This window comes from Pleurotus ostreatus, assembly GCF_014466165.1.
Source record: "Pleurotus ostreatus strain PC9 chromosome Unknown scaffold_3, whole genome shotgun sequence".
NCBI lineage: Eukaryota > Fungi > Basidiomycota > Agaricomycetes > Agaricales > Pleurotaceae > Pleurotus > Pleurotus ostreatus.
This window is the reverse complement of record NW_023503158.1, coordinates 1,461,741-1,477,075: the sequence shown is the minus strand read 5'-3', so window position 1 is coordinate 1,477,075 and position 15,335 is coordinate 1,461,741. Positions and strand designations below refer to the sequence as shown.

At 49.8% G+C, this 15,335-nt stretch overlaps 8 protein-coding genes across 8 annotated transcripts; 3 read left to right on the top strand and 5 right to left on the bottom strand.

The window, feature by feature from the left end:
* Positions 1-99: 99 nt before the first annotated feature.
* Positions 100-1,771, bottom strand: PC9H_004992 (uncharacterized protein; the record flags this gene model as incomplete). Its single annotated transcript, XM_036774571.1, has 2 exons — positions 100-1,417; positions 1,485-1,771. 2 exons carry the CDS (start codon positions 1,769-1,771, stop codon positions 100-102), a joined length of 1,605 nt encoding a protein of 534 aa, XP_036633073.1.
* A 330-nt stretch (positions 1,772-2,101) lies between these two features.
* On the bottom strand, positions 2,102-3,643 carry PC9H_004991 (uncharacterized protein; the record flags this gene model as incomplete). The annotated part of the gene is made up of 6 exons (XM_036774570.1): positions 2,102-2,802; positions 2,863-2,998; positions 3,052-3,211; positions 3,267-3,415; positions 3,471-3,547; positions 3,604-3,643. The coding sequence occupies 6 exons, from the start codon at positions 3,641-3,643 to the stop codon at positions 2,102-2,104; spliced, it is 1,263 nt and encodes a 420-aa protein (XP_036633072.1).
* Positions 3,644-3,770: 127 nt separating this feature from the next.
* Positions 3,771-6,336, top strand: MEF2 (Ribosome-releasing factor 2, mitochondrial; the record flags this gene model as incomplete). Its single annotated transcript, XM_036774569.1, has 4 exons — positions 3,771-3,936; positions 3,987-4,302; positions 4,359-5,029; positions 5,084-6,336. 4 exons carry the CDS (start codon positions 3,771-3,773, stop codon positions 6,334-6,336), a joined length of 2,406 nt encoding a protein of 801 aa, XP_036633071.1.
* A 60-nt stretch (positions 6,337-6,396) lies between these two features.
* PC9H_004989 (uncharacterized protein) lies at positions 6,397-7,740 on the bottom strand (the record flags this gene model as incomplete). Its single annotated transcript, XM_036774568.1, has 5 exons — positions 6,397-7,242; positions 7,297-7,355; positions 7,413-7,492; positions 7,549-7,625; positions 7,675-7,740. 5 exons carry the CDS (start codon positions 7,738-7,740, stop codon positions 6,397-6,399), a joined length of 1,128 nt encoding a protein of 375 aa, XP_036633070.1.
* A 179-nt stretch (positions 7,741-7,919) lies between these two features.
* Positions 7,920-8,933, top strand: PC9H_004988 (uncharacterized protein; the record flags this gene model as incomplete). The annotated part of the gene is made up of 5 exons (XM_036774567.1): positions 7,920-8,253; positions 8,305-8,424; positions 8,473-8,602; positions 8,654-8,784; positions 8,845-8,933. The coding sequence occupies 5 exons, from the start codon at positions 7,920-7,922 to the stop codon at positions 8,931-8,933; spliced, it is 804 nt and encodes a 267-aa protein (XP_036633069.1).
* A 129-nt stretch (positions 8,934-9,062) lies between these two features.
* Positions 9,063-9,806, bottom strand: PC9H_004987 (uncharacterized protein; the record flags this gene model as incomplete). The annotated part of the gene is made up of 4 exons (XM_036774566.1): positions 9,063-9,166; positions 9,217-9,325; positions 9,383-9,487; positions 9,549-9,806. The coding sequence occupies 4 exons, from the start codon at positions 9,804-9,806 to the stop codon at positions 9,063-9,065; spliced, it is 576 nt and encodes a 191-aa protein (XP_036633068.1).
* Positions 9,807-10,486: 680 nt separating this feature from the next.
* Positions 10,487-12,975, top strand: PC9H_004986 (uncharacterized protein; the record flags this gene model as incomplete). Its single annotated transcript, XM_036774565.1, has 7 exons — positions 10,487-10,768; positions 11,026-11,295; positions 11,344-11,487; positions 11,544-12,061; positions 12,116-12,311; positions 12,365-12,625; positions 12,682-12,975. The coding sequence occupies 7 exons, from the start codon at positions 10,487-10,489 to the stop codon at positions 12,973-12,975; spliced, it is 1,965 nt and encodes a 654-aa protein (XP_036633067.1).
* A 339-nt stretch (positions 12,976-13,314) lies between these two features.
* PC9H_004985 (uncharacterized protein) lies at positions 13,315-15,037 on the bottom strand (the record flags this gene model as incomplete). Its single annotated transcript, XM_036774564.1, has 12 exons — positions 13,315-13,435; positions 13,490-13,569; positions 13,620-13,706; positions 13,763-14,161; positions 14,209-14,334; positions 14,385-14,419; positions 14,482-14,547; positions 14,603-14,639; positions 14,695-14,748; positions 14,802-14,818; positions 14,873-14,911; positions 14,965-15,037. The coding sequence occupies 12 exons, from the start codon at positions 15,035-15,037 to the stop codon at positions 13,315-13,317; spliced, it is 1,134 nt and encodes a 377-aa protein (XP_036633066.1).
* Between the last annotated feature and the right edge of the window lie 298 nt (positions 15,038-15,335).

The window sequence follows — 15,335 nt, the reverse complement described above, 5'->3', positions numbered from 1 at the left end:
TGAACGAAGATGAAGCATTGTTCCTGAATAATAGATATCACCATGAATAAGTCAAATAGCATCGGGCATGAGCCCAAATGTTCATTTGTCATGGGGGATCTACGAGTCACGAACTCGAGACGCGTTCCGTGACGCACTCCGCGATGTGGGCCGTAGATGGGTATCGTGATGGTCTGCGAGGGTGGAGGTATCCGGCGTGTGTTGGCTATATTGCGGCAAACTTTCCTCTACATCGAGTCCAGCTCTTTCAAAGTCCGCAGCATATCGTTGCTTCTCTGGGGGCCATCGAGATGGCGATGCCGTGCGTGACACCGAGCGAGACACTGAAGGGTTGAGCAGAGGGGCTGCAGCCTCAGGATCTTGGGAACCGACGGTGTGCATAAGCTCGACGTCCGATGATTCTCTGAAGATAGCTGGCACGAAGAACAAGAAGCCTCGGCTTCGCGGTCTACGAGGACGTATAGGCGTGCGAGGGGGTTCTTCACGTACACCGGTCATATGAGAAATACGATTCCGCAGTCGACGCACAGCATCAGATATGGAATTCGGCGAGCTCTCGGCGGAGGAGATATCAGACGGTGATGGGGAAGGAACGTCGAAGGGCAAATGAAGGATAGGACCACCCACGGGGGACTGCGGTAGAGATAAGTTCGGCGAGTTCTGCTGCGTCGATGTAGCAGACGCCGGCAACGAGAATAAGCCTAGGTCGAGATACCATCGCCCGGATCGTTGCGTCCAACGAGGCAGAAGGACATCGTAACCACCAATCCGTCGAAGGCTGTACTTGCGCTGCTTGCTGCCAGGTAATGCAAGTTTGATGAGGCCAATCACTAAGATCACCAGTCCAATCCACATTAATGCTTTGCCCCACATCCCAAGGAATGCTATGAAAGCCGCGTCGTCTGCGTGCCAGCTGCTGCCGTAGTAGTGTGAAAAGAAGGAGTGCGGTGCCTCTCCTTCCTTTGCGTTCTTCCCATACAGTGACTTGGGGAGGATGCGTACCTGCCCGCTAGGATGTGACGATGTGTATATCCCATACTGCGCTGACAGGAACATAGGGCCTGTGGAAAACATGACGGTGGGATAGTTGAGCACCCACGAGTGGTCAAAGGTGACGAGGTTGTGAATAGTTTGCTCCATGAATGGATGACCCTGCTCTGCAAACATGAGGTCGTTCGAGACACCAACCGGGATAGTTTTCGGCAATATGACTGGATAGACGAGGAGAGGGTCCATTGGTCGAAGGCAGCCAATGTCCAGATCTATATATATCCCGCCGTACTTGTGGAGCACGAAATAACGTATGGCGTCTGCACGTTGAATGACATAAGGGTAGGCGTCGAAGGTGTCGAGGAACCATGGGTAGTGCTCGGCAATAAAGTCGCGCGAGCCTTCATCCGTCCAGAGCATGTACTCGCTACACGAGGAGAAAGGGTTTTCATTGATCAGCGCCAGGGAAATCAAAAAGGCCATTGAGAACATACTAATCAGGCATCATGTCACGACAGCCTTGCGAAACCTCTTTCCACTTCTCAGGCAGCGTCTCTGACTTCCACGTCTGGTGAATAATTCTGGGGATACGCTCGACTTGACCGTGGTCTGAAGCGTTCCACCGCGTGGTGCTGTCCAATATGGGAACTTCGAGGTCTGAAAGATAGAGGCTGGGGTCAATGGCGAGGTAGTATGTGACTGAGGAGAGAACAATGACAGTCCCCGTGAGGAAAAGGGCCAGAATTGAAAGGGCAGCGTAGAGGGCTCTCTTCCGCGCCATGGTGGTGGATGATAAGGAAGGGCGGCAGAGAAAGAGGCTGGGCACAATCAATTTGGGGCATCAACTACTGTTTTTCTCGGCGGATCACGTGCTCTCCGTTACGAATTTCCTGTTATGCAACTTGGCCCTCTGAGTACGGGAGTGAAGGTGGATAAATGCTGTTATGTTCTCCTTGAATCGATAAGGTGACATGGGGAAGTCGAGTCCGCAGCTCGTGTACTGCCATCTAAGGCATACAAAGGTACATATTATAATTACAGGAGACTATAGGAGCCCGCAACGGAGATATATCAGTGTAACAATGCTGTAGACCATCATGCTTGGCCGGTCTCATATTCCTGTTGGCCGCATACGCTGGGAAAAGACCTGATTTAGATGAGGCGCTAGCACGGCAAGCGACTCCTGGAAAGATCCTTCTCCCCAGGCGCTGCCAAGGGCTTGTAAACCAGTGAGCGCAATTTCCCAGTCTCGTGTTGACCAGTCCTGCCCTCGTCTTGCAGGGTTCGCCCTATGGGCACCAATCAATGTGGAAGTCTTGACGGATTTCTTGGTTAGGAACACATCGATTGGTGGAGATGTCGGCTTTATCCGCTTTTTGTCATTTAGGTATTCCAAGCATTCTGAGGGCGTCCAGTGCGATAAGGGATTGAGATTCTTTGTCCACGCGGGCGCGTACCGTGATTGGGCGGCACCGCCTGTCTGTGCCTGCCGAATCTCGTCTCCTCCGACGCGTGTAACAAGCTCGACAAGCAGCGTTGAGAAGTGCTCGCAGATTTGAATATGCAACAAGTCCAGCGGGTGGCTGGGCATGCTGTAGTCGACCACAGATTCTTCCTCATCGATATCCATGTCCATATCTTCATCCTGATGGATTTTCGATTGGCGAGGTGGATCAGCCGCCGGATTGGTGTAGGCAGGTCTGTTACGGCGAAAGCGTGGCCGAAACTGATGAATATCGACACGGTCGCTGAATATAGTTGTTGCAATCTCACGACTGCTGAAGTATTGTGAAGGCGTAATACTTGGAATACCTAAACCAACCCAAATCGGCGTCAGGTGGCTACAACATACTGAGTTAATCACGAACTGACTGGCTGATTCACACTGAAGGCAGAGATTGTTATCGGCACTACAGAGTACGACGGATCGCCCGGCAATATTGCGAAAGTACTGACAGCAGTCGAGGATAAGGCGGTCGTTCAGCTGACCCCAGTCCAGACCTTGTTCCTGACAATAGCTTAGACGTGGAGGATAAGATTGTCTGATTTAGGCTCACGCACATGTTCATAGTCCTCTGGCGATGATTTCTTCCAGTTTTCCGACGATTTACACGTCTCCTCGTCTGCCTGGCCTCTAACCACGTCGCGTTCGCGTACTTTGCTGAGGATCCAAGCGGAGGCGCGACGGGCGAACCAAGCGAGCCCGTCACGATTCTTCTGTCTTTGTGCGAAGGTTAAAACAGCTTCCAAAGAATTCGAGAAGGCAAGGAACATACCCGTCAAGCTCTCCAATCACGGCGCCAGGAATGACTACGGCGACATCCTGGCTCAGATGCAGATGCTGAACATCTTCCACGAAGTCTTGTAGCGCGTCTAAATGGCTCAATAGGATATTCGTATCGACAACCAGGTAGCGTTTGCTACCCTGATACATAGTTCAGTTCAAAGGGAGCAGATACAATAGCAGAGATTCCCCGTACTGTCGCGCTGAACACATTATTCGAGAGTTGATCGATGCGTTCAAGGGTGGCGTGCAAGTAGCTTGACCCGGAGTCGCCTGCTTCAGTCGACCTTCTGAATCTGCAATCGCGTTTCCCTAGACATAATACGTACTGGAGGCGGTGGAATCTACAAATTGCTGACTGGTAAACATGGAACGATGAAAGAACTGGAGGCGCGAGGCCGAGTGGCCACCTCCTATTCGCTTTATACCAGCTACCATATTCGGGAGAGTCGTGATCGACGGACTCGACTGCTTCCGACCGAGACTTCGAGTTTTCATGCATTTGGCGAGTTGGGTATGCAGAGCCAACTACTGTCGCTCTCTATTGCCTAAATCGACGTCGCATGTTTGCAGAGGGTATGCGGCAGCAGCAAATGCCGCTGGCTTGGGTCACCAACAAGACCCAACTAAAATCCGAAATTTAGCTCTGGTAGCACATATCGGTCAGTCAATCCTCTACGTGTAGCCCGTCTTGTCCTGAGTTATTGCTTAGATTCTGGGAAGACAACCTTGACCGAGTCTATACTTCTGAAGTCCGGTTATGTTGCTTCTCCGGGGACGGTAGACACCGGGAGTACTACGACGGATTTCTTGCCCGCTGAACGCGAACGCGGAATCACCATCCAGTCGGCCAGTATTCCTGTGAAATGGAAAGGCTGGAACTTCAACCTTGTCGACACGCCTGGGCATGCCGACTTTGGGATGGAAGTGGAATGTGCTAGTAGAGTCGTTGACGGTGCCGTGGTATTGATAGATTCCGTCGAAGGAGTGGAATCGCAAACGAAAGGAGTATGGAGACAATTAGATCGGTATGTCGTTCACCTGTGGTATCTCGCCATCCAGCTTAGAGACCCTCTTCTATAAGATATGGTGTGCCTACGCGGATGATATTCTTGAACAAACTGGACCGACCAGGTGCATCCTTTAGATCATCCATACAGTCTCTGCTCGCTCATGGTCTCCATCCTCGTCCTACGGCCCTCACTCTCCCCATTGCTTCATTCAACCCTCGTGCATATTCCCAGGCCGAACCTGGTATTGAAGGTATCGTCGACCTGGTAAGGTGGGAGATGTGGAAATGGGACACAGAAGGCAACTTCGACGTTTCACCACTTCCTCGCGATCCAGACGGGCTTGCCACTTCCAACATATTCCCTCCTGATCATCCTGTACTTAATGCCGTTCTCCCCGCTCGCACACAACTCTTGGAGAGCCTGTCAATGCACTCCGAGGAACTGATGGACACCTTATTATCTTCAGAGGAAGACTCGTCCTATTTGTCACTTGACTCCCCTGACATCATTCCCTATCTTCGAGCTGCGACGCTGAAGAATGAGATCTTGCCTGTGTTCTGCGGGTCGGCGATGAAGCACATAGGGACCGATCTTCTTATGGACTACATGGGCGAGCTTTTGGCGTGTCCTCTTGACATTAAACATGAAGCACAAGTGCGAAATACTCCGACGCAACTATTGGCGTGGAAAGTCGCCTGGGACAAGCGGCAAGGTTGGATGACCTTTGTCAGAGTATACTCTGGTGAGTGACAAATAACCGAATGCCAATGGCGTTTATTTGATTGCCCTTTCATAGGAACCCTAAAGCGTGGTGACACCATTTACAACGCCACGTGCAATACGAAAGAACGCGTAATGAAGGTACTCCTGCTGTATGCCAACAGGACGGAAGAAGTCGACGAGCTACCATTTGGCTCAGTTGGCGTTATATTAGGCCTTAAGAACACTCGCACCGGAGACACTCTGGTATCCTCAACAAAAGTAAAGAGTAAAAGTGGTACTTCTTTACTAGTCGACATTGTCCCACCTCCGGCAGTCATTTCAGCATCCGTCATCCCTCATTCCTTCGCGGATCTTGCCCCCGTTCAAGAAGCTCTACTCCAGTTAGAACGAACGGACCCCTCCGTACGCGTCGATCTCGAGCATCGAGAAGGGCAGATCCTCGTGCATGGACTCGGCGCACTGCATCTTGAAATTGTTGAACGTCGTTTGCGAGATGAATGGAACGTGCAATTCGAGTTCGGCCAACGGCGCGTTAGCTACCGGGAGGGATTGGGGTCAAAAGCGCCTGAAGGTGTTGTCACAAAGACATGGAAGCCTGAATCGGGGAGCGCTCCTGTTGCAGTTACCATGTCGCTTTCATTACGCCCTCTCAAAGAAGACGAACAGCGCGATTCATTTTGGAATGGCAACGTCGTTGTGGACGCCGCTGGACTTCCCCTTCATCCAGGAGACTCGGGAAGTAAAGAACCAAGTACCTACATAGCATCCGGGTTAGCTACGGTCCTCAGTAATTCCCCTCACACATCCCTCTCTCTTACCGGGGCTCGGATTCAAATCAAAGAATACGAATTCCCTGCCGGTGCTTCACCGTCACTGCTTGCTGGCGCAAGTGCTAGCATTCTACGTGGCCTTATTCGGGATGCGGGTATGGGTCCTATCCTCGAGCCGTACGTCTTTCTCAAGACCTCCGTCGAAGAGAACAGCCTTGGGAAAGTAATCAAAGATCTCACCGAACATGGCGGCGAAGTCCAGGATCTCGGTGATGGTGTTTCTGTCGAAGAATTCGGCGGGTACAAAGCGGACGGGGTCTATATTCCTCCCACCTCGCTTTCACCGTCAGCTAGTGGAAGCTTAGGGAGTATCAACTCCCCTCGGTTAAGGAGAACTGTCCAAGGAGTTGCACCTTTAAGCCGGCAACTGGACTATTCTCAAAGACTTCGCGCCCTCTCGGGAGGCTATGGTACTTTTGAAATGACCAATGCAGGTTTCAGAGAGGTATCAGACCTCAGGAAGATGGAGATACTCAAAGAGATTGGACGTGCGTGATTGACAGTGCGCTACACGATTCTCAATTATAGTAGAATACAGTAGTTACTTCCATATAATTCATATTTCCCTCTGCTCATCCGCATCTCCAAATAATACGTCTGCCATGTTCTCGTCGTCGTCGATTCCACCTCGATATTCGCCAGTGGAAGTTAGCACTTGACTAAACGCCATCATCCCCCCACCGCCATTATCATCCTCATCATCGTCGAAGGATGTCATCTCACTGAATAGTGGGTGAGGCCGTGGTTCTCGGGTTTGAGGGGTGATCTCATCTTGCTCTGGATCATCGGGCAAAAACAAAGGCGTGCCTTGTCGTAGTGAGGATGGTCCAGCTAATGTTTCGTTCTGCCGCTGGAAGACGGGTGCTATGGAAGGAGCACACCCAGCCATGGAATATTGGAAGTGGGGCCAAGGCTCAACCACTACACATAGACAAAGCCCGAAAATAGTGAATCCACGATATTTGAGGTCTAGTATTGGCTTCGGCTTCTCTTCATCCCCTTCAACAGCAAGGGTAACTTCAGGTTCAGCTTGAACCGGGTCTGCCTCGTCTTCATCCATAGGGTCGTCTCGTTTGTGTTTGGCGGGCTTGAGCTTCTTGCGCTTTGCCATTCTATTCGTCGGGATCAGATCTTCATCCGAGCTGTCCGAAGATGGACGGTAATCCCCTGCGTCCCGATCGTCGTGGTCGCTTTCATCGGGTAAATCCATAGTCAGGCCTTCAGGAGGTATTGTTGGTTTAACGCGTTTGCTGCGCTGTTTCTCGATAGGCGGGTCCTGAGAGTGTGGGGGAGACGTCTCAGCGCGTTTTCTACGACGTGACTTCTGAGCAGCCTTTGGTTGCGGCACACTAGGAGGCCCCGTCACCTTTTGTTGAGGAGGAGCAGCTTTGAAAAGGCGATTCTGAAAATACGAGTTTCCGTCAGTCGTACGCACTCCACATCAAACTTGGCATACCTTCATGATGACAGAATGAGGCTCTGTCTTTCTAAGGAAATAACAGAATTGGTAATTGTCTAGTCGATAGTAGTTATTCGCCACTGGCACCATACAGCGTCCATAGACTAACATACCGCCGCGGTGCGTGTCGACGGCACCTTTGCCACCTGTTGACTTCTTGTTGTCGGATTCCATCCGTAATTTCTCTAAAATCCTGTTCGATAATATTGTCAGTTCGCATTCAAGGGTTGTAAAGACGGCGTCACGAACCTGGGTCTCAAGTCGGCAATAACATGCTGGAGTACCACGTCGGACATCCAGTCCAAGTGACGTTCATCCAGGTATACCTGATTCGTTGTTAACATGAGGTTACCATGTAAGCAGACGATGACTGACATACAGAGGGAGAACATGCTTTTGGGATATTCGCAAATAGTACGCATTCCGGGCATGAAAAGGCATTGTGAAGTTCGTGACTCTGTACGAACGTTAGTATGATTCTACGACGTTGCTGGGAGGGAGTCGCCGGCAACTTGCCAAACAACCGTAAAGCAAACTTCGATTGATATTGTTCGCGTTGAGACAATACGAGCCCTTCAAATGCAGTGCAACCTATCTTTATTCTTCTTTCACTCACTGCCATGACCACCGCCAACGGCAACGGGGGAGACCGTGACGGCTTCGAAGAACGTCTTCGCCAGAGGACAATGATGCGCCATCCTCTCGAAACAGTCCCAGGCTCCGCCACTGTTCGCCCTCATGGAAACATCCCTAATACGCCTTTGGCCGCCTCTGTCATTTCCTTCTTGCTGGGGACACTGTTCTGCTTCGGTGCAATAAGCGCAATATTCTCTGGATCATCCTTGTGGTTCACCAACTACCAGCTTGGTTTCTTTGTTGCCGCCTGGTCACTCTTCCATTGGGCCGAATTTGCCGTCACAGCTGGCTGGAACTTCGAGAAATGTAGTGTCGATTGTGCGTATTCGACATTCCATCGCTGTATATCCTACTCACCGATAATTCTAGCCTTCTTGCTCGACAATGGCCGTGAATACCACATAGCGAATGCAACTGCATTGACAGAATACCTTATTACGCTTTATTTCAAGCCATCTTGGAAGGGACTCCCATATGTTTCGTTGATAGGTGCGAAGGACTTTCCCTCCTCTGGACCTTTCTAATATCCCTCGCTAGGCATGTTCTTCGTTGCATTGGGACAAGTTGTGAGATCAGCTGCGATGATACATGCCAGTACCAATTTCTCTCATGCTGTGGCGTATCGCAAGCGCGATCAGCACAGGCTCGTCACAGACGGTATCTATGCGTGAGGTGACCCTTATTATCGACGTAGAACGTTCACTGAGATTTCGTGTAGTTGGTCTCGACACCCTTCATATGCAGGGTTCGTATACTGGGCCCTGGGAACCCAACTTGTCCTACAGAACCCCATTACTTTCACCCTCTATGCTGCCCTGCTTTATAGATTCTTTGAAGCTCGCATTCGAGGTAGGTGTTATCTTAGCATCTTAGCGGAAGTGTGACTTTGTTAAACTTCTACTATCACAGGCGAAGAGGGATTATTAATCAAATTCTTTGGCGACGAGTACATAAATTATCGCAGACGCGTGGGGACGAAGATACCTTTCATTCGGTAGCTTGTTGCAATATAGACGGACCGTCGATTTACAGTTTCAAGTAGCATGCATATTGAGCGGGAACAATGACATACGACATAGGCTTGCTATCATAATCGAAAAAATCAAGCGTATACTATACACCATCGTTTACTCAGCGACCTCAATCGTCCCCTTCTCCGACACATAAATACCGTCCAAGAATTTACGGATATCCTTGTTTCGTACGCGGCAGATACCCTGGATGGATGCGGCTGCAAGAAATGGTCAAAAACTTGCATGAAAAGGGGAGTGGATTATTCACCTGATTGAGAGACGTTGTCAATATCGTTGCCCTCGAGAATGAGCTCATCCTTTTGCGCTTTTGACTCGGAAATGACAACACCGTCCAACATGCTTACGTGTCGTACGGCCTGAGGGATTGGATTTAATGGTCGAATCAATGGTATATTGAACGGCAGGGGACATACCTTTTCACCCAAGAAATTACGGATTTCGACGGTCTTTCCATCGTCTTGTATAATGCAGTTGATAGGGAAATGGGCGTATACGGCACGCATTTTGTAGAGGAAGCCCTATAAATGAAGATATCATTTAGTGTCCGACCTGTATGATATTATTCAGATAGATATCGACCTTGGTGACACCGGTGATCATGTTGTTGATGAGGGACTTGATCGTCCGTAGGCAAGCGACGTGCTTGCGGCCACCTTGCCATACTGCGAGGGAGACTTGATCCTTGCTGCCCTTGATAAGTCGGATATCCATGTTGACATGGCGGACGTTCTTCGTCAAGGTTCCCCGTGGGCCGGTGACGGTGATGAGGCGAGATTTGATGGTGACAGTAACGTCGGAGGGGATCACGAGTTCTTCGGTTTGGAGGACGTCCCGCATCTGTGCGCAAAGTAAACCGTCAGTACCCTACATCCGGAAGCCAGCCATTCAATCCATCATGAAATGCGTCGGAATCCAGCAAATTTGGCATGTATTTTCTTTCAATATCATAGGCTGGACGTCTGGCACAGTTGCAGAATGAGGAGGGACTGACCTTGAGGTGATATACGACTTGAGTGTTGGCGGCGGTGACTTTCCTCGATGATTTTGGGATGGATTGGGGATGTGACAATCGTCACGCGTGTGACTACTACAGCAATGTCACACATACCGGGATTTCGCCGATCTACTGCCTTACACAAAGAGCGTTATTTTACTAGAGAAATCATTGTTCCAATTCTCAAAGCTTGCTGCCATACATTAGGTATTGTCCGCTGTCACCGTTCAGAGTCAGACTGACGCCTCCCCTTTGCTCACTTAGACGATCAGGTGACTGTGCGAATCGGAGATTCAAAAAGCGGATGTTAGGCCAGTGCGGTGGCAGCTCCGCCTTCTTCTGCACCGTCACCATCGTTTTTGCATTCAGTCGTCTTCGCTGTCCACAGTAGACATTGTGGGACTGAGTGATTTTGCAGTGACAACTTGATTCTCTCTAGCCCCGAAACTGCAATCCTTCTGGTCCTGTTCTGCACTTGGGTAAGACAATCGTCTCCAATCGCTTTCGGTATAAGTCGGGCACCATGTCCATCTATTCCCAAGGCCACTACGCTCAACCCTCCTACTCCCACAATTACTCCCAGCCACCCGTCCATGGCTACCACTATCCGTACCCTCCTCCACCAGCGGCGGCGCCTCCAGTCTACCAAGTTGACCCGGCTACTTTTCGCCGGGATTTCACCAATCGTCTCGCAGAGCTGACAGTAAATTCGAGGCCGATCATCCAGAACTTATCAATGCTAGCTCAAGAATACTCACGATTCGCAGAAATTGTAACGCAGTCGTTGGAGGCTCATATACGCAGGGTGAGTTCTGCTTGGTGTATTCTGTTATTTAATTGGATAAGCGATCAAGTCGTACAATGGAATCTGGATGTCTTATGCTGCATGCGGAGGATGTTCATGTATTTAGTAGTCATTTAGCATTGAGCACGAACTTCTAAGTGGCGGGCGTGCATCCCCCCCGCCTGTGTGCGACTGCTCGCTTGCCATATCTTTTTCGGTGCCGTCGCGTTCCATGGACTGCTGACTCATCATTACCTTTTCTGGTTTACCGAACTTAGGTACCGCCTTGGATGAAGCTTCCTGCATTTTATCTCATGGACGCTATTTCGAAGAATGTCTATGATCCTTACGCTCGCCATTTCGCGTCTGTGGTTATGCCACTTTTCCTTGAATCATATCATCAGGTCGACGCCGCAACGCGAAGCAAGATGGAAGAGATGCTGCTTACTTGGCGAACTGGATCCCCAACCGGGAAAGAGCTCTTCGGCGTTGCTCCACAAATTGGTATCGAGCGCGGCGTCTGGGGCGACGGAAGCTCAAGTAGCAGCGTACGATTGTCTTCTTCACAACTTGCCCGGATTCTTACCTTCGTTCAGTCTGGCTTTTATTCCGGTTCTGGCCAAATAACGAAGGCGCAAGTCCTCAGCGAACTGGAATTCACTCTTGGACAGAAGGAAAGAAACCTGCAGAGCAACCCATACGATTCGGCGTCTCGTAACCACATCAACGTTTTACATCAAGTAAGTCATCCTTCAATAATGATGTTCCTTTACTTCTGAACTTACGCCACTCTTAGCTGCGAAAGCTCGTCGAAGTCGGCGTTTCTCAGGACGAGCTCCACCAAATTCTTGCTCAACTACGAAGTCTCATGAAGAATGCCGCTCCCGCCCCTAATCCCGTCCCACCTCCGCCCGCTCCTCGGCCTCAACCTCAATGGCAGCCCCAGCATCATTACCCAGGTTCAAACCAAGTGCAGGTCCCAACCCCCGCAACATCTTACGGCTCACCCGCTCCAACATATCCTCCGCAATCGGGACCTGTCAAAGTTGAGCCTACCATGGCTCGTCTGCCTATGCCTTCCGCCCCGGAAGCTGCGTCCTCTGTACCTAATGTCGGTAGTATTCAGAACTTATTATCTACATTGGTCAAAGCTGGTGTCGTTCGAAATGGGACTCCTGTCACTAGTGGATCAGACCAGTCGGAAGCGCCCTCCTCCAACATTGAGCCCATTGATTTAGAGAAAGAGTCGATGAGGTCTTACCGGAAGAAAATTCTTGCGCAAAACGTCCAGTTGACAAATGCCGATTTGACGAGGTACGATTCTGCCTTCTACATAAATGATACTTGACTGACTGATATCCTATAAAGGAAACGCCTCGATATCGTATCGCTATTATACAATCGACTACCATCGCAATGTAAACAGTGTGGTATCCGATTTGCTGATTCGGCTTTGGGGAAGAAAGCTATGGAGGAACATCTGGATATGCATTTCAGACAGAATAGGAAAGCATCCCAAGGTGTTGGACGAGGGCATAGTCGCAGCTGGTTTATTGGTATAGAGGTTCGTATTTTGCATTCACTCTCTGCTCTTCATTACTAATATTTTCGCTGTAGGATTGGGTAAATGATTTTTCGAGAGATGCCAAAGGCAAAGGACGTGCAGATGATGGTTCTCGACCTTTACACCCTCGGGCGGCGGCGGCGGCTGATTTGGCTAAGCGTGATGCGGAATTGCGAGCTCAGTTTGTGGTCGTACCCCCAGGTGATGAGGCAAAATCGATATCTTGTCCTATCTGTAAGGAAGCTCTTAAGTCTGAATTTCTGGAGGACGACGAGGATTGGGTGTGGAAGAACGCTGTGATGAAGGACGACCGAGTAAGTTGTTATTCATATTATATTAGTGCTCCAGGAGGCTAACCAATGTGTATCAGGTTTACCATGCTACGTGTCATGCTGAAGCGCTTTCCTCGACCAATACACTGGCTGCCCGGTTGCGGAGTGATTTAGCCTCTAGGTCTCGGTCTGCTACTCCTGAGGTGATGCGTGCAACGCCGCCGAAGTCATCGGCGAATACGAGTCTCAAAGGTATAAGGTCGTCACTGTCCCCAACGCCAGATTCCTTCGCTGGTACGAAGCGTAAGGTTGAACACAATGATCCTCTGGTCAAAGGCGAGCCAGACGGAACACCTCCGTTCAAGAAACTTGCACTTTCTACCCCAGCATGAGGAGCAGGCGCCTGACCGAACCATTGAGCATTGTTATCTATCTTCGCATTATTCTCATCAAGCACCGTGTACTTTTTGCATTCATCATCACCTATTTCATTGGCAGTACTCTATTCATACTTATTATACATTTACATATACATGCAACACATAGATACCATGTCTTCGAAATCGCATTCATCAATCAAGGAAAACTTCTTGCTGGCTTCATATGGTGTGACAAAAGAAAATCACAACCCAACAGCGTTTTAAGGGAAGCAAACACGACAAAGGAAACTATATATGTATAATCGTGCATAAACAACATGTTGGGTTTATAACTTCGGCTCTGTCTTCTCTTTATGCAGCATCAGGGGATACTCCAGGACCAGAAATAATCGCCTTGATGACTCCTTTACCATCTTCACTCTTCCCGGCGCGTGTCGCCTTGAATGCTGCAATAGCATCATCGAAAGCGAACCTAATGGGAAGAAATTATCGTCAAGACTTGAAATCTTCGATTGATATTACAGACACTGGCCTGTGTGTAACCAATGGCTTCAAATCAACTTTACCTTGTGCGACAAGGGCGATTGCGAGAGGATATGATCCCGGCTAAGGAGACTGAATAAGCAACGTGGATCCAAGTGTTACTCAATACTTACCCCGTATCGGAAGGAACCTTTGTAGACAAGTTCCTTCGTCATAAGCATCGAGAGGTTGATGGTGACATCTGGATTACCCATGCCAACCTTACGACAGAATATGAGTCCATGAATGCATCCAGTAGTAGAGTCTTTTCACATACCTGGACGAAAGTGCCACCAGTCTTTGCAACGAAGAAGCCAGTTTGGATCGAAACTTCAGCCCCACTGGCGTCGAGGACGAGATCAATACCGTTTGGGCCTCGATCTTGGAGGTTCAACTGCTTCTTCATCTCTTCTGCGTTCCGCCTGCTGTATTCGGGACGAGATTCCCCTTCGACCATCTTGACTGGGAGGTAAATATCTGTGGCCGCGTAGTTCTTGGCGAAGTCCAATCGAGCCTGGACAATATCTACACCAATAACACGCTTCGCACCTAGTGCACGAGCGACAGCCATGCACAAGAGCCCCACGGGCCCGCATCCAAATACTATGATGCTCTGGTTGGTGCGGAAAGCTCCTAACGTGGAGACTGAGTGTACAGCGACGGAGAGAGGTTCCATCTGGCTACTTTTGAGATAAATATCAAGCATGTGAAACATAACCTTACCATGGCACCGTCTTCGAGAGAGACGCCGTCGGGAAGTGGGTACGCTAGATCTCCTGGGAGGCGATAGTAGCGCGCCAGAGTACCGTCATACGGAGGGGTAGCAGCGAATATTATGTCGGGACAAAGCTATGATGAATTCAGATAAGGTATATATGTGGTAGAATAAATCCAATCACCTCGTACCGTCCAGCTTTACACGCCTCGCATTTCTCTGCACGTCAGGGGCAGGGAGGGGTTAGCACCACTGTCACAAAGTGATCCAGGAAGGCTTACTGCATGTAGCCCCAGGTTCCATGGCCACTCTGTCGCCTGGCTTGACGTGCTTAACATTGGAACCAACTGCACAAGCCTTATCAACGGTGGTATCTCGCTTCGCACTTCGCATGAGGCGTACCTTTCGAGATAACGCCAGCTGACTCGTGCCCGAGAACCTATGTGCGGAGAGACATGTTAGTGGGCCGTATCATATCGTTTATTGACACTGACCATAGGATCAACGACAACGAAGTCGCCGATACGACCGTGAACCAAGTAATGCACCTGTGAGTACTGCTGTTAGATATCGTCAGGACGGCGATCTCGTTAGACTTTACATCTGATCCACATATTCCTGTATCATTCAAGTCAATATTGCTATGTTAATGCATAGCTTGAAACGACATACCTGTTTTCTTGACTTCGACTAGCACCTCATCGTCACTAACTAGAAATTCGCTAATCAGCCGATCACTTTCCACCAAACTCTGTAGATCTTACTCTCGGGGATAGGTCTCTGTTCGTAAACCACCTCCTCAATAGCCTTTAGCACAAAAGATGGGTTGTCTGACATGGCGAGGATTGAAAGTGGTGCGGTGGGGGGCGGGGGGGCTAGAGTTCCATGGAACTCCTCTGAAATACCACCTCAGGAGCGGACCGTTCCGCCGGAATTTCTGCGGGGAATCTTCATGACCTGGCAATGAAGCACAAGGGTTAAACATTATGCCATTTGCCCGTTAATGAAGGCTCGGGAACGCATCTGTCTCGGTAAACGGTTGAACTGGCCGTAACTTGGAATAGTAGGGGGGGGGGGGTCGTTAATAGCTTATGATGAGATTCGGAAGTACGTAGTAGGGTAGAAGTTGATAACT